Here is a 19988-nt window from a genome sequence, read left to right as displayed (position 1 = left end):
CATGAAAATTACCCTACCTGAATTGAATTATTAATTTTAATAATTGAATCTATTTCAAATTCAATTAAAATATATTATAAATTATATGAATTCGTCATCCGATTATTAAAAATAACTATTGATGCTGATGGTATCTTAGATAGTGAACAAATGTACAAGTGCTCAAAATAGTGTTTAGTACTTGATATATTTTTATGACCTCTCACGGATACTAATATGGAATTATGATCATTATATAATTGTTACTTTTGTAAGATAACAAAGGGTTAGACGATCAAGGGATGTTACCCACTTGACACTCTGATGGCTAAGTTAGTATGAGATAGAAAATGTTAAGGAAGAAGAAAATTGAATGAGAGTCGGGGATAGAGGATAAAAGTTAAGAATGCCTTACTTAAGGTAATAAATACCTATATATACTCTATTCCATATAGTGATCATCATATCCGTCAATGGATTTTGATGGTTCGTATAGGGACTATATTTATACTCATGTGATATACCCTTTCGGGGTACTTGAATAATAAAGATATGATATGACCTTTTTGGTACACAAGCAATTCATTCAAAAAGTCAACTATTTTATATTGTATAAAAAATATATTTTTTAATATTTAATTAATTATTTATATAAATAAATTCAAATAATATTTATTTATTATATAAAACATAACCCCATATAAGCATTAATTCTCAAATTTAAATTTATTTTGAACTCAATTATCTACTCTCCAAATTCAACCTTATTTGATGGGTACCCAAAAATACCCGAGTCTTCACATCCCTAATTCGGGCAGCCGGAAAGCAGGAAGGGAAGGGCATGGGTAGAAATGTCTTTTCGTAAGCAGGAAGAGCATCCAGGTCCAGCCATCAAATTTAAAAACGTCACAACACCGATAAACAAACGATATTTCTGGGCATAGATCCCTTGCCTGTTTATTTCTGTTACATTTTTGTTTTCTTGGCAGCAAGCAGTTGTACGCTGTTACACTGCTCACACAGCTAAAGCCTAAAGAGAGCACTTGGTACTCTGCTTCGCTGTATAAACTTGGCGTCTCGAAACGGCACTTAACACTCCACATAGACTCTGTGATCGAATGCGACCCCGTCTCTTTGCTCTTTCTGTCCCTTAATCATCTCCTCTACTATTCATTCTTCTCTGATTCTTGATTTTTTCATCGACATTTCTTTCTTCTCCTTCTTTTGAATCTTTGTCTGTGAAGCGAGATATGATGGGGTCAGCTTCGTTCTCGTCTCCGCTCTGCACGTGGCTGTTGGCAACGTGCATGTCGGTCACGTGCGCTAAGGAAAACTGGACCAGCACCATCGCTTTTCATTCATCGCCACCGGGTAATAGACTCAGCCGCTGTGCTCGCAGACGAAGAGCTCTTCTCTCCAAATATAATAGTGGCAGCTCTGCTGTTGCTGGTAACTGCTCTGAATTTCTGTCCAAAGGTTTGTCCTCTTCCTTCTGTGGATCGAGCTTTCAAGGATTGATGACTTCTTGCTTGGCTTTTGAGCCCTGTAGTCACTACCACAACTCCAATGGCCTTTTTGGATCCAGAAATCTCAATCGCAAGCAGAGAAGACTCAATCGGTTTCCTCATTCCGGTAATTAATTTTGTATTTATCTTTAATTTGAAGCTCTGGCTGGTCTCTAGTTTTGTATTTTTGTTTCGTTTGGTTTTTCTTTGCACTCATTTTAAGCTTGATTTGATGTTAATTACTAGCCTGATTTAGTGATTTTGTATTTTTTTTTTATATTCTTTTTGTTGCATTCCGCGATTGAAATCTTGATTTCATCTTCTTTTTAGTCGATTAATGATTGTTTTGCAGGAAGCAAAATTAATCTGCACGTTTCAGGTGTGTTTTGCTTATTTGTAGTTTGATTCCTTTCTTCGTGCTGTTTAGCGATAGCAAAAGTAGCAAAAATTAGGTGGTTTTAGTTGGATGTTTTCTTCCCGTGTGATGCGTTCATACACATGAAATAAAAGTTTTTAGCTCTGCAACAAGAGGTTATTGAGTCCTCACTATTAAATTCTGAATATCAGCCCCTGTATCTTTCTCTTTCTCGTGATAATTGCTCTTGTCCAGCTTTCTAGTATGTGTAATTAGTCAACTTGACTGCATACTCATGACATATTCACACCATTTGTGATTTATCTATTCAAAATTTTTAGGGGAAGTCAAGGCGGTAGCTGTGCAACCTGAAAAGGAAGTTGCAACAAAGAAGAAACCTGTTAAAAAGCAAAGGCGAGTGGTTGTGACAGGTATGGGTGTTGTGACACCTCTTGGTCATGATCTTGATGTCTTCTACAACAATCTGCTTGAAGGAGTTAGTGGCATAACTCAGATAGAGGCTTTTGACTGTGACCAATTTCCAACGGTAAATTTTATGCAAAATCTTTTTTTTTTCCCGCTGGATATTGTAAATTTTGCAGTTAATTTTTTTTTTTCTTTTTTACCTTTTTGTCAGAGGATAGCTGGAGAGATCAAGTCTTTCTCAACTGATGGATGGGTTGCACCTAAACTGTCCAAGAGAATGGATAAATTCATGCTTTACATGCTTACTGCTGGAAAAAAAGCCTTGGCTGATGGCGGCATCACTGAAGATATAATGGATGAGTTGGATAAAGCTAAATGTGGAGTTGTGATTGGCTCTGCAATGGGTGGCATGAAGGTAACTCTGAGCTTCCCAATGGTTTGACACATTAACCTGCGATATTAATAATGGTCCTTAAGAAACTTATTTGAATCTTTCCTGACCAATTTTAGGTTTGAAATCTTGTCAAAAAGGGCACCAAAAACTTTGCACACTATTTTTGCATTTACTGCCTACATCAACCTAGAAACAGCACCAGCATTTTTTTTTGTGCTTTAAGAAAATGGAAGCTCTTACTGTTCAAGTGTATCTTTTGCTTGTAGAAGACTGGCTTATATCTCTCTTTGATCTTAATGTTCACAATGCTTCCTCTAGGAATGTCTTTTGTTAGAAAATTTGCATCCATGCTCCAATACCCTATATGAGACTTGCAGGACACTCAGATGTGGGAAAAGGCTATTCATTCTGTGATATATTATTTGTTTAGCTGATTGCTTCTTTGGGTAATTATGAATAGGTTTTCAACGATGCAATTGAAGCACTAAGGATCTCCTACAAGAAGATGAATCCTTTCTGTGTGCCTTTTGCAACTACAAATATGGGTTCTGCAATGCTTGCAATGGACCTGGTGAGCTACAATTTTACGAGAGTTGAAATAGCAAGACTCGGTGTAATGGATTTTCTTTAGACTTTGATTTATTTTAATTGAACTGCAGGGTTGGATGGGGCCAAACTATTCAATTTCCACTGCTTGTGCTACCAGCAATTTTTGTATATTGAATGCAGCAAACCACATCATTAGAGGCGAAGCTGTGAGTAGCTTGCTGTTAATACATGATGAATGATGCATAAGATATTGTGTGCACCGACTTATGTTTATCTATTGATTTATTTCAAAATTCTTTTGGACATGTAGAATATCATGCTTTGTGGTGGCTCAGATGCAGCAATCATACCTATTGGTAACTCCTACATCCATAAATTTATACAACTCATGCTTCAACTTAGGCACTGCATGAACTCAGCATTCCCATCTTCTTATATTTGGTGCAGGCTTGGGAGGTTTTGTGGCATGCAGAGCACTTTCACAGAGGAACGATGATCCTATGAAAGCTTCACGACCTTGGGATATGGTAATAATCCTTGTGATTCATGTCCCCCACTTCCACCTAGCCACCTACTACTTTTTCATTGTTCATATCTCAAAACTTGTAGAAAATTCTTGATTGAAAAATGGCATAATTGAAATTGGTGAAAGAAAGATTTGATAAATGCAAGCACATAAATTTTGGTAAGTGATTACTTCCTTCACAATTGAATGGCAAAATATTTATTTTAGCCTCTTTATGGATCATACAGATTTATTGCTTAATTATCTTATCATGGGTTCTAATGCTTCAAATGTCATAGTCAGGAACTTCTGAATCTGTGTTTCTGTACTTATTAAAAGCTTTAAGCCTGTTATTTTACTTTGTTACTTTGAATTATGGTACCTTACTTAAAATATTATCTTGGTGATAAATAGAATCGGGATGGATTTGTGATGGGGGAAGGAGCTGGTGTTCTACTTTTAGAAGAACTAGAACATGCGAAGGTATGCAAATGATTGAACTCACCAAAGCCATGCCAAGGGCCTGATATTTGCCTTATATTCAATTTGGTGTCAGTATTTAGTTCCTTTCTTTACAATCTTTTTCAGGATTAGGATCACATCTCTGGATACTCACTTATATTGGTGCATTTATTCACTTTCATCATATGTCTCTCATTTGCTCTATCACTTCCACCTTTATCTTCTGATGTGCTTGTCTTTTTTATTTTTTTCTCCTTATATTAAAATTTCATAATTCTGAATTCAAAAACATAGTGATATAAACTATAAAATTGCACAGAGAGAACTTTTTTTGTTGAAGTAATTGACTGTTGGTTAATTTCTGAGTTGCAGAAAAGAGGTGCAAATATCTACGCAGAATTTCTTGGAGGAAGTTTTACCTGTGATGCCTATCACATGACTGAACCACATCCTGATGGTAATGTGCAACTTCTAGATTACTTGCAGTTTTACACTAATCCAAGTCAGTGTTAGCTTGGAAATTCTAAGATGTGTTGAAGGATATTTTTGTTATTTTGTTTCACTATCTTCTTCCTTTCTTCATATCATGTTTTCAGGGATCCTTATGAGGCTTATCTATTAGATAACAGTAGCATTTAGTTGTTATCTTGAATCCATTGGTGCTGGATTAATGGCTAAACCAGTGCTTGCAGTTGCATTCTCATAGCGGCTTCTGCTATCATGATAGAATGGGATTCTTGTTATTATCGCCCACATATGTTGTCCAGCGTGCCGTAGTAGGGGTAAAAATTTTTTGCTAGTTCTTAAGAAAGGCATATCCAAAGTAAATTCATCCAATGGTCAATCAAGGCTTGTCTAAACCTAGTAAAGTGGGGGAAAATGAGATTGTTACATATTGTAGGAGAAATAAGAGAAATAATGATAAACAAGTAGGGGGCTCGGGTAGTTAGTAATTGAAGGGAAATGTTGTTAGCTGGCTAATTGGAGGCATATCCAAAGATTACTTTTGGATTAACTGAATGGGTTAGCTGGCTAATAGAGATTAAAGATGAGAAGAGAGTAGAGATTGGAGATGAGAAGTATTCTGTTATTGTTTCAACAACTGGGCATCAGAATACAGAAGGGATTATCCCTTACATACAGAGCTGGCATAACTGCCTCTAGCCAGCTAACCCATTTAGTTATCCAAAACTAATCTTTCCCTCCAAGCTAACAATATTTCCCTCCAATTAATTCAGTTATCCAAAACTAATCTTCCCCTCCAAGCTAACAACATTTCCCTCCAATTACTAACTATCCGAGCCCCCTACTTGTTTATCATCATTTCTCTTCTTTCTCCTACAGTATGTAACAGAGATATATAGCTGAGCCCAACTACATTGGAATTTAGGCTGAGTTAATCTTAATATCCTACCAGGGCAAAAAAGGTTAGCCATTGATGACCATATGGGTCAGTTATTCAGTTTGGGAATTGAAAAAGTTGGTATGAGGCAATGTTGATCACTTGAGTTGAGTTGAATTACATAAGCAAGCTGTTGAGAATCCACTGCTTGTGTTTGTCATTGTAACACTATTATTATTGAACTCTTGGTACTCACTCATATTTGTTGTCTTTTGTAGACTGTATTACTGTTTAATAATACATTATGAGATTGAGTTGCTGTCTGCCATATTATTCAATGAAACTACCACTTTAGAATCCAAAAAGCTGTTGTTTGTTCACTATAACTTTTATGTCAGCAGAATTATATTATATAATATATGGTAATAGGCAGATTTAGGAACACTGAGAGGGCATATTGACGGGAACCACCAGTTACAGATTTTAGAACTTCATCTTTGCTTGGTTCTCCATCACAAATGCTACTGATTTATATATATATATAGCTTGTTATACATTCCAAGCAGTTTATTCTACGACCTAGCTGGCGCATTGCTTCTCTCTTGCTGAATCAATGGTTTCTGACATTCTCTTTTCCGCATTAATTAATTCTGAATGGCAAGAAGTGGGCCTAATTGACAAGTATGGAATTATTTAACTAGGTGGATTCTTGCAAATTACGCAAGTGATCTGAAAATAAAGTCTCACTTGCATTCGTGACAAAGAAGAAGAATGGAACAAAGCATTCAGTTTATCAGTTTGTGGCATCTATTTTTCAAAATGATTTTGAAATTACCAATTGCCAAGTAATTGAATATTGTACATCTATGGTATATACATCTTGTCAGGGGTATTCTTTTTAAGCTGATAAAATTGGACTCTGAATCAGTTAGCATTCTGCAAATTACACCAAGCAAATTAATAATTTCTAATCTGTCTTGCTATTTTGCCTGTACTTTATATCCATGAAGAGCATTACAGTACCTAACATCTCTTTTCCCCACCCAACAGGAGTTGGTGTCACTCTCTGTATAGAAAAAGCATTAGTCCAATCTGGGGTATCTAAGGAGGATGTAAATTACGTAAATGCACATGCTACATCCACCCCAGCTGGTGACCTTAAAGAGTATGAAGCTCTCATGCGATGTTTTGGCCAAAATACTGATGTAAGTAAGATGAATTCTTTTTTTAGTATGTGCATCATCTTCTATGAACATTTCTAGTTTCTTATGCTTCTGAGATCTTCCCCTTATTTATAGTTGAGAGTGAACTCCACGAAGTCCATGATAGGCCATCTACTGGGAGCAGCTGGTGCTGTGGAAGCTATTGCAGCGATACAGGTAACATTTTAGTGGAATACTAGAATGTTATTGCATACTTGAAATATCGAGCAAGTAACCTTCCCAAACACCACCAACCCTAAACCCCCCTCCCCCCACCCAAACCAAAAAAAAAAAAAGAAAGACAGACCGATATATATATATATATATATATATATATATATATATATATATATATATATATATACTTGATATTTTATTTTGTTACTTTTTATAGGCAATACGGACAGGATGGATTCATCCAAACATCAATCTGGAAATTCCGGATGAAGGCGTGGTATGTTTCCTTCTATGCCTTTTCTGAATTATGTTTCTGTGATGCCTTATGGGGGCAGTTTGCTCCTCAACCGAGGTAAGATTAGAATTTGACAATTTGTTAGTTTTTCAATATATTTAATGCTTCTAACATACCAATTCAGGACACAAGTGTTCTGGTTGGCTCAAAGAAAGAGAGATTGGATGTTAAGGTTGCATTGTCTAACTCATTTGGGTTCGGCGGCCACAACTCATCAATACTTTTTGCACCATACAAGTGATACAAGGCTACCTCAACCATGATGTATTAATGCAAAAGGTGTGTAGATCTGTAATTTATCAGTCTATTGATTTTGTTATGGTAATTGGCTACAAGAGAAGGACTAGGCCGAAGTTTACTAAATGAATGAATTTGTGTTTTAACTGGGCTTCTACTCTGATTCTGCTGTTTGGTATACCATTGTGGTAAAAGTGACCGTATTTCAGCAAGATAAAAAGCTAAAAGCAGAATATGTGCATAAAATAGTAAGGTGTGAGTAGAAGCCTCTAGTATTAGCTCTATGGCAAGCCTACAGTTGTAGTAAAGCCAATATAACTAAAAGCGAAAAACTGATGAAATCCACTGTATCCAGTTCTCTATTAAATCAATGGAATGAATTTGACCTTGATTGTAACTGGTTGGACAGAATCTGGAGAGAAATGAGTGGAGAGGATTCTGTGGATTGGGAAAGGGGAATAATCATGAGTCAATGAAGCGTGAAACACTCTAGTTTCTATTGTTCTCAGAATTGTCTCTTCGGTGGGGCTTTGATAAACTAGTGAGCCACTGAATCACCATTAATAGTAGCCTTGTTTAATTTTATTACATGTACAAGTAGATAGATAAGCAGCAAGATGGCTAGATTACACTAATATAATGGTGGTTCATAAGCATACTTTTTGTTTCTCATGTTCTGTATAATTTCTGCATCTTTATCAGGATAAATGAGCATAAATAAGGGTTTTTTTTTTTTTTTTGTTCTCCACCCTTTTGGATTCTTGGATAGGACTTAAGGGCACAAAATTTTCATCACAATCCTCTTAAGTCTTAATCCTTGCGAATTTCAGTTCATACTGTCTCCACGCATTTACCGGTGAAAAAAAAATGATGTCACGGTGAAAAAGCCAAACTACTGGTGGCAGGATGGTTCCTTTTTAATTTTAAAGTGAGCTACGAAGAAATGATTCCGTCCCGTTCTACTGATCTCCCCCTTATTTTGGCTTAAGTCTCGATTATTCACTCCAGAGTGGCCACCTTTTTTAATCCATGCCTAAATCCAATTAGCTGTCTGAAATCTGAACAGGGGAAAAACCGACTAATTTGCTGAACTTGATAAAGAACAGGAGGAAAATGGATGACTGCTTGGAAATACAACCTTGTTTTAACCGCCTCTACCATTGTGTGGCCGCATACAACCCAATGATATTAATACATTTATTTTAAGATATATTATGCCACCGTGAATCCGTGATCAATCAGATCCTTTAAAGAGAATCTGTGAATTCTAAGCAAATCACTATTAACTTACATTTCCGTTTTATACACAAACAGAATACATCTTCAAAATATGAACCAATTGCCTTTAAAATTGAAACAGACAGCCTTGTACAAATAATTTATCAAATAAATAACCAGACAAAAATTTTTAACATAAAGGGTTTGGATTTTTATCAATGTTTGCCAGTTCTTCACCTGCTTTTTCTTTTGTTGCCTTTCTTTTGATTCTTGAATCTCATGAGCTTCATGGAAAGTGCACTTGAAGAGCTCTTGCCCTCAAGCTTCTTGGTCATTTTCGCCACACTTGCCATACCTTTTCTAGCAGCTGCACGATGCTCAGGTCTACGGCTCATCATCTTGCGATCAAGAGGCCAATATGCATATGGTTCAAGCTTGTCTTTCCTCTTCACATCACCACCTGCCTTCTTGCTAGCATATTCATTCCCAGTGAAAGCCCACCCAGTTCCTGATGTTTTTCTACGCTTTTGGGCTTTCCTTGAAGAGTCCATAGAAACATAACTACCTGCTTCACTCCTTGCATCTGGAGTACGATCAGAAGGCTTTTCCTTATTTGCTTTCCCTCCTTCACGTATTATCAATCTGCCTTCAGAGTCTATCTCTGGCTCATCATCTGATTCTTGCTTCCGTTTGAGACTCTCCGATGATCGAAGAGCCGACCTTGTCTTGCGCCGATCAAGCAAATCAAGTGGCTCATCTTCTAACTGCTCAAACAAGTCTTCTGGCAAGCTCTTATCTGATTTGTGCATTCTTTTGGACCTGGATTAATTGAACACACAACCATGTCGATTCAGATTATTTTAAAGCAAGAAATTAGAAATGGACAATCTGCAAGAGGATTCTCCTCCAGAATCACTGGTCCCATACATCACATCAATAGAGGGTGCCCTGAAAAATCCAGATTCAGAATTTCACTAACCGTAATGAAGAAGCTTTGGATTTAGGCTGTAAGGAAGCCTTGCTTTTCCGACCAGAAACAGAACTTGTATCCTTATATTCATCATCACTGTCCACTGTGTCTTCATCACCGAAATCAGAAAATATTTTTGTATGATTCCATCTACTTAACCTGACAAGAAGTGAAGTTAACAAAATATCAACACTGGCACTTCCAAATAAGAAAAAGGCAACTATACTAGCACGTTCCTTAATTTTAGGGAACACAATCCCTTAATGAAACGTAAAACTATTGAAAAGGTCAAACAAGCTTTTAGCCAAATCAAGTCTTATGAAGAATATACATGTAATTCTTTAGGCGCTTATAGCACAAATTTTTGACGTACACTTGAATATGAAGCCTCCCTAGACAGGTTGATTAAGAAAACTATTGGATGCAGCTCAAACCTAGGTTACACTAACCACTGAGTAGTTGAGACTGAGGACTTGACGTTCATTAACTAATTCATTTAGATGTGTTTGGATTGCATTTTCAACATAGCAACAACATAACCAAACATTAAAAATCAATGCACATGTTCCATCCATCGATATGCTATACTAAGAGCTTGGTTCTTAATTGAAAAAAAGGGTCTGGATTACTTATCATCCATGTTCATGAACTGAATGCATTATTGCAGTCCAAGACTATTATTATAGCAATTGAAGCAGTACAGCAGTTGAAATTATCTAGATATGCAGCTAAACATAAAAATTTGACGCTATTTCTGCATAGTTCCAATATAAGAGAGTGAGACCTGGATGTAGTTGCTCTTGACAGATGAGATCTTGCATCCTCAGAGTTTGCTACAGGCTTTCTCTCTTTCCGCTCCTTTATCTAAATTCAACAAGTGTGGATAAGAATACAAAAGGATGCTTTAGAAATTAACACTGCAGGTTAAGATGATGTAATTTGACCAACCTTCCGGATGTTAGTAAGAAGTCTCATGTGTTCTTCAGGCATCACTGCCTTGACAGCATCCAGACCACACTTCCTGATGAGCATTTCTAGCAGATGCTTAACCTGAGAAAAGTTCAGAAGTCACAAATAGGAAAAGGATTTGAACCATTTCTAAAGTAACCATGGTAACTTGATTATCAACAGTCAAACAGAAAGCTACAACAGATTTAGAGTTCTAGCCATGCTTCAATTCCCTTTATAGAAGGTCATATCCCAAACCACATTAAATCCAAAAATGATCATCATGGACAATATAAGGAGCGTTACATAATAAGAAACCCCAGGTAAAAGGAATATACAGGTTAAATTGAATACTGCTAGAGCCTACACAGGAAGAAGAGGGAATACAACTTAGAAGGTCTAAACTGTAAAGTCATTAACAAGCCACAAGGACCAAAATTGCTAATTTTTAAATTTCAGGGACTAAATTGTAGAGTACAGCAGACTTCAACACTTTAGTAATTTACCCAAATAAAAACTGTGCAATAATTGGGCAGAACATAGAAAGCAATAATGATTCACAAGAATAAAATAACAAATATGAAAAAGGCACATCCTTTCCCTACAAACTCTATACAAACCAATATTTATGTAAAATTTATAGAATGCAAACAGAAACCTTCGCTTTGAAATTGTTTTTAGTGTCATCCTGCCACTTCAGCAAGCCTTCCACTATACTCCCCAAGTGGATCTGCAGTCCCTCGGACTGTGATTTTGCCACTAGTACTTTTAACAAACCTAAATTAGCCTGAACCAAAAGCCAAAACTAAATTAGGCCTAGATGATGGGTTAGAATGTTCATTATGTTTTATGGGAAAGAAGAAGAAGAAGAAGAAGAAGAAAAGAAAGCAGTAAAGAATACGCAAAAATGAACATATCAAAAGATGAGAAACATACTTTAATGATTTCACGGTTCTTCCTTTTAAGGAGGAGAAATGTGGATGGAAGTAACTTGTAAGCAGTAGAAACAAGGTCTGAAAACTCATAAGCTAGACGAGCTAAGCCTTTTACAGCAGCACTCACCATATGAGGAGTTTCTCCTGCCAAGCCTCCAGCTACCTAAGACCAATAAAAACAAGCCAAAATTTTTTATATACAAAAGAGGGACAGTAGACAATGTGATTGAGAAGATAAAATGTGGATCATTATAAATATTCATAAGATCTTGTCAGAACTTCTGATGTATGAGGCAATGATAAGAGCTTTAATTGATCCAATAATAGTTATCTTGAAACAAAAGTTAAACCAGATAAGCACCATGTTGAAAAATTGATACAAGTTTTCCCTGTTTCCACCGTTCTCTTCATCTCCACAAGCATGACCAATTTGGACAAGCACATCATAAGCTGTATTTCTGGTCTTTTTGTTAGCCTGTAAGATAACCATCACAAAAAAAAAAAAAAAAAATTGAATAAAGAAACTGCTAAACACGCATTATAAATAACACAAGTTGAAATCTAGAATACGAAAAAAATGATAGTTTTGGAATCAGACTAAATAAACTCCTCGAAATAACATCTTTCATTTCAAAGAGGGGACACAAAGATGCCACATTACAATTACAACCACAAACTAATAAAGAACATAATCATCAAATTTGTGTACTATATGAGATAAGGAAAAGTATAATGGCAAACCCACATTCAAAGAAAAGACTTTCAGTACTAAAGAAGTTTGGTAACAAGTAACTGTGTTTTAAATAACGGAATTGGAAACAGTTTCAGAAACAGAAAAGGCATGAATTGGGTTGAAATGGAATGAAATGTCAGCCGATTCTGTGAATTTTTTTTAAAACATAAGCAAAATGGCTAAAATGGAAAGTAAATTAAAAATCCAACCAAGTATGCAAGATTCCCCAGCTTTGGTGTTATGAAACAGTAAATTGTCCTGTATTGCCCCAACTCACCCGTATTGCCCATTTCGAATGTGTTAAACCTAAATTGTAAATCACCATAGTTAAAATGGCAAAAATATGTATCATTACATTGAAATTCCACTATATAAATGTATCACCTGCTATTTAAAACCCCGACAAGTACACTCACTAAATAGGAGGTAAGAGAATAACTTGGATTAATAAAGCAGCAAACTTGAAATACTGATCAGATAAAATAGTAGCTGATAGACCATAGCAAATCCAAACAAAACTGGCAAGCTTCTAGTTGGCTAACGAAAGCCATGAGCCAACTGCACTCTGAATCTTCATTACCAAACAAAACCCATTTTCTAGTTTTCCTTATTACATCTCTGCTCAAAATTTTGAAAATAAATCCAGAATTTCCTGTTCAATCAAATTATATATCTTCTGCTCTCCTTACCTAAAATTTATCATCTGATCATACACAGCTCAATATAAAAATAGCAGAAAGGCATTAGTTATCCCCATATAATCACAAATTCAAGTTTATGAAAGCAAACACTTCTTGTAAAAATGTTGAAAGGTAGGGCTGACTGCAATGTTCTAGCACACAGGACATACCTCTTTCAGAGCAAGAATTATTTCAGTAAGGAAAGAACTAAGGATGCCACGCCGCCTCTGCTCTGAATCTCCCTGCAACAAAAGCACAAAAATTCTGCTAAAGAAAAAGGCAGCTACACAAATCAAAGTTGGTCATGACATCAAACTAGTATAATTGCTTTGCAAATCCAAAGTTAATAAAAGCAAACTAGATTTGCAACCTTGGAAACATGGACTATCAGAAAGTGCAAACAATCAAGTCTGTGTCGTTTGGCAGAGAAATGACAGGAAGGAAGGACATCAATCATGAGTTGAAGCAGCTCCTCTAGCTCTGATGAAAGAAACCCATCACATTTCTGGTGAAACAAACAAGAGAATAGGAAAATTGATCAGACAATTTATATCGTGAAATGTAATAACATAAAAGGCTTAAATGTTACTACAAAGAGTAAGATGGTCTAGCAGGAAATTTTTTATTCCTCCAGCTAAAATCTCGGCTAAATTACCCAAGTATGACAGTTAACCAAACCACACATCATCTATTTATGCTTTAAAAGCACAAAATACATTGAAATTTAGGAGAATTTGCAATTACAAAAGATATACCCGAATAATAATTGAAAGGACTTTATATGCTTTCTTTTGGATCAAACCCTCAGCATCCTACAAAACACAAAATAAAAACAATTGTTATATCAACAAGAAGTCCAACTATTCTAATACAACAAACAAAAATGCAGCTTCTACCGGAAGTAACAAGGTCAAATCACCAGATAATATAGTGAAATTGACAAACCTGTAATGCAGGCTTCACAGCACTAAACAGAACACCAATCTCTTGTCCATCCAAGCCAGGCAAAAGGGAAACAGCCAAATCAAATAGCTGTGCCCTGTAATCAAGTAAAACAATTTTGATTAATTCTACTACAATCAACACTGCATACATCTGAGTGGAATGAAGTTTGGGTGACAATTTGGTTATGAAGACCAGTAGCTAATTCATAGATGTAAATAATATGCAAAAGCACCCAAAAAAATAAAGGGCAGAGAGATATCAATAAGAAGTGAAGAAAATCAACCTCTCAAGTGATGGAGGCTTTTCATTTGACGAATCATCAATCCGCGCAGAATTAGAATTCCCAGAAGCTTCAGCATTTGTAGCCTTTTGTGTAACCTCCAAAAGCTTTCGCATTGTCTTTAAGAAAATCCTTTTAACTACAGCTTTATCAGCTATTGAAGCAAACTCACTAATTATAGACTGCAAAATATGTAAAATAACATTATATACGTCATTAAAAATAGCAGCTAATTGATTTGAAAATCATATAATGACTTATCCACCAAAAAAAAAAGGATCAATCAAAGATCTGATCCAATAATTAAACGTCAGCAATCCCAGCATGCGGACACAGGCCTGCCTAACCCAAAAATCAGCATCAAATACTGCCATTTACAGATGGGCAACTAAAGTAGATTTTTTTTTTTTTGACATGCCTCAATTTGCAAAATATTGATGTAAACTTTCAAATGCTTTAATTTCCATCAAAATTAACAAAGTTGATATTTAGTGCACCAAGGAAAAGAATATTAATAAAATTCAAGTGAAGGGCAAGGCACATGCCCACCTTCCCTTTAAATCTGATGTAAAACTACAAAAATATGAATCGAGATACAAAAAGACAAACTTTCACAAGTTTAAAGGGTGACAATCAAAAAATTTGAGGAACTCACAATTGAGAGGGTGTCCATACAATTTTACATATTCCTATTGCTAGAAGTATCAAATGACAATTAGCAAAAGAAAATGACAGCAGCCTTGATTTTTCAGATAAATAAATTGTTCAATGATGCAGTGAACAAATAGGACAGAAAATTTTGGTCACAAAAATAAAATTATGAAAATAAGATATCATAAAGATAAATTATCATCAGAATTTACTATCTAGAAACCAACTCAAAAAGTTAAAAGATGTTGGTAAGGAAATAAACTCTTCAAGATGTCCACAAATCTATTCTTTCTCAAGAAAGGAAATGAATTGTTATAGCGTAACTACCTGCAAACAACCACCATCATCTTTTGAAGATTCCAAGAGGACCCCCGACAAAACAGTCAAAAAATCCCGGGCAGATGACCTTAGCACACTCAAATTATCTGCTGCAACTTGTGGGCTATAGTGGGTCATAGCTCGCTGTCTGGCAATGCCAACTTCAGTAACATTCAGATCATCACTTCCTTCAACAATTCTTTTATTTTGTTGAATTAAATTCTGCAGAGCAGTGCATAATATTCCGCGAATATCACATTCTTCACGAAGAGCACTACACAAAGCTTTCTCTAGATCCCTGAAACTTTCTGCAGTATCCAATGGATAATTGCAAAAGGAAGGTAATAATGACCACAGAGAGTATAAAAGTGCATCAGCACTCCTTGCTGAGACAATCCGTCCTTCTAGCTCAAACTGTAACAAGTAAGAAATAATTACATATGCTACATCCCACACACACACCTAGAGAGAGAGAGAGAGAGAGAGAGAGAGAGAGAGAGAGAGAGAGAGAAACATTATTACTGAAGAGTTCCATACTTTTTGGGATTTCTGTTTTATCAGACCAACCATACCCAAAATGGTCTCTGTAAAGAAGCTTAAATGGGCACCAACTGTGTACTGCTTCAAAATGGGAAAGAGCCAAACATTAACCTCAGACAAGTCATCAGCCTCTAATTTAAGAGGTAGGAGACTTAGAAATGTTTCAGGGCCCATTGCACCAAGAGCAGATCCTAGGCATTCATGCAACTGCAGTTTGACAAACAGAACCACATATCAGAAGAAAGTGAAATTTTTGAAATTAAAGATGAAGTGGCAAGGACTGAAAATTTCAGGTCATGTGCATCAGCATAAAATTTGATCTCAGATCGTATTATATACAAACAATAAGTTGAGTATGCAATGTAAACCCAAAAACAAAAGCACTTCAACGTAGAGTACAGACAATAAATCAAGTGCAGTGGAACCATAAAGTTTGCCCACTCAATAACTACACACATGATCCAACATCTGATCATAGTGGTTTACAACAACAAAACATCAATCCTCAGAAATCACCAAAGCTATAAATTATGTACAACAAGTTCTATGAATAATGCTGACAAGCCAAAGCTTGCAAAAAACTCTTTGCTCTTTTACCCCAATTGCGTCTACTCCTATGGCTCTTTATGATTTTTATAGAGTAAATTTCTGGCTAATAACCATAAGAATCTTAATAAAAAAAAATATTATCTTGAACTCTTGATTCTTCAGGTTACAATGACTTTTATTAGCATACAGCATCATGCTGACATTCCAAACCAGCATAATGCAAGATAAAGAGCACTCAGGAGAAGACAAACTTTCGATACAACTGAGTCATAACAGAAACAAAAAACCCTGGCACCTTTACAGGCATACTGCATAACAAAAACTTAAGACCAATAAAAGATACAGAAGTTCAATTAGGAAGCCAAATAACTGAGCAGGCAAGCATCATAAATGATGGCGGGATGACATCATTGAATATTAAGATCCTTCAACATACACCCAATTAACTACCTGTTTTCTATAAGGAAAATCTTCATCTGACAATCCCTGCATATCTGCCAAGTTCTTAAGGGTATCTTTCATAAAATATGAAGAATAGTTGCCTGAAAATAAGATGTGGGAGAGAATGTTTACTATTATGTGGTCATGAGGAAATAATGAACAAAGTATATTTTGTCAAAAAGAAAAATAAGGAACAAAATATAGAAGAATAAGTACAGAACTGAAAGGTTCATAAGCCACTGTTGAAGAAACGCTTCATTAAAAAAGAAAATGAACTCTTATTCACAAGCATTATGTTTGAATATCATCCCAACAGCAAGAAGCCATAAACAATAAGTGGAAGGGAACAAGAGTCAAAAAGCAAAGCATGAGAATACCTAATTTATCAAACATTGTTGAAAGAACTTGAAATACCATATCCCAGACTGCACTGTAATGATAATCAAGCAAGCTCTCAATAGTTGCACACACTTTTTCAATGACTGTTGGACCAGACTTTCTGCCTTCTACATTTTTATTTGTCTTAATCTGATCTACTCCCTGCTTGATCAAAACTTGATCAATGCAATTAGTTATCAAACTCTTCAATGCCTCCGTTGCTGCAAAGATGGCCTCCTCATGTTCAGAGGCCAAAATATCTGCCAAACCAAAAGTGAGAAAGAAACAGGATTATTCCAGTTGTTACTGTGATTACCGTTAAACTGAAAAAAAAAAAGTCACTGAAACGTAGTTTTATCTTTCCAGTAAAGAAATTAGCATTTTACCTTTCAGGGTACTAAATATGAGCGGTAGCTTAACCACACAAATTTGTCTATTTAAGGAATAAACTTTTCTCATCCCTGAATCCAGTAAACGAGCAGTGAAAGTCAAGTTATCCACAGAAGTCTCATTCGCAGAGGCAGAAAGAGCTAATGAGCATAACAAGTCCAGCAATGCTTCAGATGAAACATCTGAAGTCATGTGTAAACAAATTACATTCAAACTATCAGTTATGCGCCTTGTAACAACTGGCTGGCGCAGCTCAAGGAGGGTTTTATAGTACTTAAGGATGGTGGTTTTACACTTCATAGACATAAGAGGAAGACATTCTTTAAGAGTATCCAGAATATAGAGGACCTCCTGCGCTCCTCTGGGCCCTTCAGTCTCATTGGTGTTTGATCCACCAGCAAGAAGAAGAAACCTTTCCAATGTATTAGTAATCCCTTCACTTGTAGGAATTAGTGCTGGTGTTCCTTGAAAACCTTGTAGTACATCGCGAGAACAAGTGTTTGCCTGTTTTCTCACCTGTTAAATATCCACAGCTAGGGTATAAGTTCAAAGAACTAATCTCCTACGTGATTAGAAATGCCTCAAATGATTAAACGAAGATCAATTTGATTAAACGAAGATCAATTTACATTGAAATTTTCACATAGTTACATTCAATTCATCACACAATGATAATTGTAAGCAAATTAATCAACCACAAGAGCTCAACAAGAAGTCACCTTTGGACGCGAATCGATTATAAACCTCAATAAAACAGCATATAATTGAGAAATATCACTCCAATTGACTGTGTCTTTAATAATCAACATATGCGCCATACATTTCAATCCCGAAGTCACAGCACCAACCGTCAGCGAATTCAACCTTAAAACCCTAAATAAGATCTCCGATACGACTTCTCTCTTTTTCTTCAGTATCGCAGTTGAAATTCTGGGAAGAACGTGAGAGAGAATGGTCATGAGAGCATCGATTACATAAGAAGGAGGGTCCGGGTCCAAGGAAAGGCGGTCAAGGGAGGAGCATGCGGCGCCGAAGTAAGCAATTGGAGTGGACTGGAGGTTCTGTTCCTTGAGCTCCTGGGACATGGCGCCAATGACTGCGCAGAGGTGCTGGTGGTCCTCTTGTACGGAGGTGGAGAAACGCGAGAGAATTGAATCACAGAAATCGTCGGTTGTAGCGATGATGGGACCCTCCATTTCGATGCCTTCCATTGTAGGTCGTGGTGGAGACGAAATTAGGAGCTACAGTTGCAGAGATCTTAAAACCCTATCTATACTAGGGTTTAAAAGGAGGGTGGGAAATTTCGGGCTTGGGTATCAAACAGAGGAATCAAACCACTTTAGCCTTTAAATAGCAACGGACGGCAATTGGGTTAGAAGCCCAATAGCACTTAACTTTTTCTTTTCTTAATGTACATATTATTTAATCCTATATTTTAATAAAATTAATTATTTATTTTTAAAAATATATCTATTAATATCTATATATTTATCCTACTTACTTTTTAATCTATTTGATCATTTTAAATATTAGTTTGAATTCTATTAAATCTTAGTATTAGAAAAACACAATTATATAATACCTATATTTTTCAAATTTTTATTTAAATTAGATAAAAAATAAATGAAATAAAAAGATAAAAATTAATTAATATATTTTATAAAAACGTTTGGTATACGAAGTCATGCTCTTATGCAAACTTTTAAATTAATTATTAACATAACAAAATAATATTTTTTAGCCTATAATTAAGTAATGGACTGATTTGACATAAAATAAAAATAATAGATTAATTTTCTCAACTAAAGTTTTGAATATAGTACGTAAAATAAGAAAATATTTTAATTCTGAAAATTAAATCTTTTTTAGGAAAATGATAATTAAACTTATAATCAAAGAAAATAAAAAAAAATTGAAGACTTAAGGAAACTTAGAGTTGAATGTAATGAAATAAATAATAAAATTTTATTATTAATTCCAATTATATTTTTTGTAGATTTAAATAATAAAAAGATAATATTTTATCAAATTTAAATTAAATTATAATTCATAAAAAATAAAATTAAATATAACTATTGTTATTCACAATTTAATGTTATTGGGCATGTGAGTTTTTAAGAGTTAAAGTTTCTTAATAAAATTGCTATGATATTACTAAGAAGTATATCCTTTCTCTGATTTATACATATTTATCTTTGATAAAAAAAAATTATATAATATTATTATAATGAGGTTAAAAAATCAAATGAAAAATTAACATCCTTAAAATATCTAAGCGATTCTTTAATTATTTTCTTAAGCCAATCATTTTATCAAAAATTTTAATATATAATTAAAATAATTAGTATTCTTTTTTCAAAGTTCATAATTTTATTTACAAGAGTCATCAGCCAATACAAGAATTAAAAAGTTTGGAGGATGCTCCCAAACTGTAGGAACAGCATAGAACAAAGCAACAATTGCTTAAAAATTGTCTACTAACCCGTTTCAGAGACATCTCTGTTGAAAATTGGTTTATAGGCTAAAATAACAACACCATATTGCAGTCAATCTAACCCCGTTGAACATATGGCAAAGTAAACCT

At 35.1% G+C, this 19988-nt stretch overlaps 2 protein-coding genes across 2 annotated transcripts; one reads left to right on the top strand and one right to left on the bottom strand.

Moving 5' to 3' along the window:
* The first annotated feature begins 822 nt into the window (after window positions 1-822).
* Window positions 823-7577, top strand: LOC110663817 (3-oxoacyl-[acyl-carrier-protein] synthase II, chloroplastic). The gene is made up of 13 exons (XM_021823237.2): window positions 823-1611; window positions 2181-2386; window positions 2477-2680; window positions 3120-3230; window positions 3319-3414; window positions 3519-3564; window positions 3656-3735; window positions 4128-4196; window positions 4548-4632; window positions 6568-6722; window positions 6816-6896; window positions 7114-7173; window positions 7316-7577. The coding sequence occupies exons 1-13, from the start codon at window positions 1230-1232 to the stop codon at window positions 7430-7432; spliced, it is 1692 nt and encodes a 563-aa protein (XP_021678929.2). The 5' UTR covers window positions 823-1229; the 3' UTR covers window positions 7433-7577.
* Window positions 7578-8659: 1082 nt separating this feature from the next.
* LOC110663818 (uncharacterized) lies at window positions 8660-18719 on the bottom strand. Its single transcript, XM_021823238.2, has 18 exons — window positions 18124-18719; window positions 17401-17920; window positions 17014-17274; window positions 16646-16737; window positions 15644-15853; window positions 15116-15520; window positions 14141-14319; window positions 13858-13951; window positions 13668-13724; window positions 13283-13417; window positions 13083-13154; window positions 11861-11974; window positions 11501-11662; window positions 11223-11351; window positions 10565-10666; window positions 10401-10480; window positions 9626-9775; window positions 8660-9465 (listed from the first exon to the last, which is right to left on the bottom strand). Exons 1-18 carry the CDS (start codon window positions 18613-18615, stop codon window positions 8880-8882), a joined length of 3840 nt encoding a protein of 1279 aa, XP_021678930.2. The 5' UTR covers window positions 18616-18719; the 3' UTR covers window positions 8660-8879.
* Window positions 18720-19988: the final 1269 nt, after the last annotated feature.

The sequence above is a fragment of the Hevea brasiliensis genome, chromosome 11 (genome assembly GCF_030052815.1).
Source record: "Hevea brasiliensis isolate MT/VB/25A 57/8 chromosome 11, ASM3005281v1, whole genome shotgun sequence".
Taxonomy (NCBI): Eukaryota; Viridiplantae; Streptophyta; class Magnoliopsida; order Malpighiales; family Euphorbiaceae; genus Hevea; species Hevea brasiliensis.
The sequence above is the reverse complement of the archived record's forward strand: the minus strand, read 5'-3'. Positions and strand labels throughout refer to the sequence as shown.

What these genes read in the sequence shown, in the direction of transcription:
- LOC110663817 (XM_021823237.2), top strand. Translation starts at nt 1,230, where the DNA reads ATGATGGGGTCAGCTTCGTTCTCGTCTCCGCTCTGCACGTGGCTGTTG. An exon ending in AAGAACTAGAACATGCGAAG is followed by an intron (nt 4,197 to 4,547) that starts GTATGCAAATGA and finishes TCTGAGTTGCAG; the next exon opens with AAAAGAGGTGCAAATATCTA. An exon ending in GTTTTGGCCAAAATACTGAT is followed by an intron (nt 6,723 to 6,815) that starts GTAAGTAAGATG and finishes CCTTATTTATAG; the next exon opens with TTGAGAGTGAACTCCACGAA.
- LOC110663818 (XM_021823238.2), bottom strand. Translation starts at nt 18,615, where the DNA reads ATGGAAGGCATCGAAATGGAGGGTCCCATCATCGCTACAACCGACGAT. An exon ending in AAGCCTCCATCACTTGAGAG is followed by an intron (nt 13,952 to 14,140) that starts GTTGATTTTCTT and finishes ACTTGATTACAG; the next exon opens with GGCACAGCTATTTGATTTGG. An exon ending in TCCTTTCAATTATTATTCGG is followed by an intron (nt 13,418 to 13,667) that starts GTATATCTTTTG and finishes TTGTTTCACCAG; the next exon opens with AAATGTGATGGGTTTCTTTC.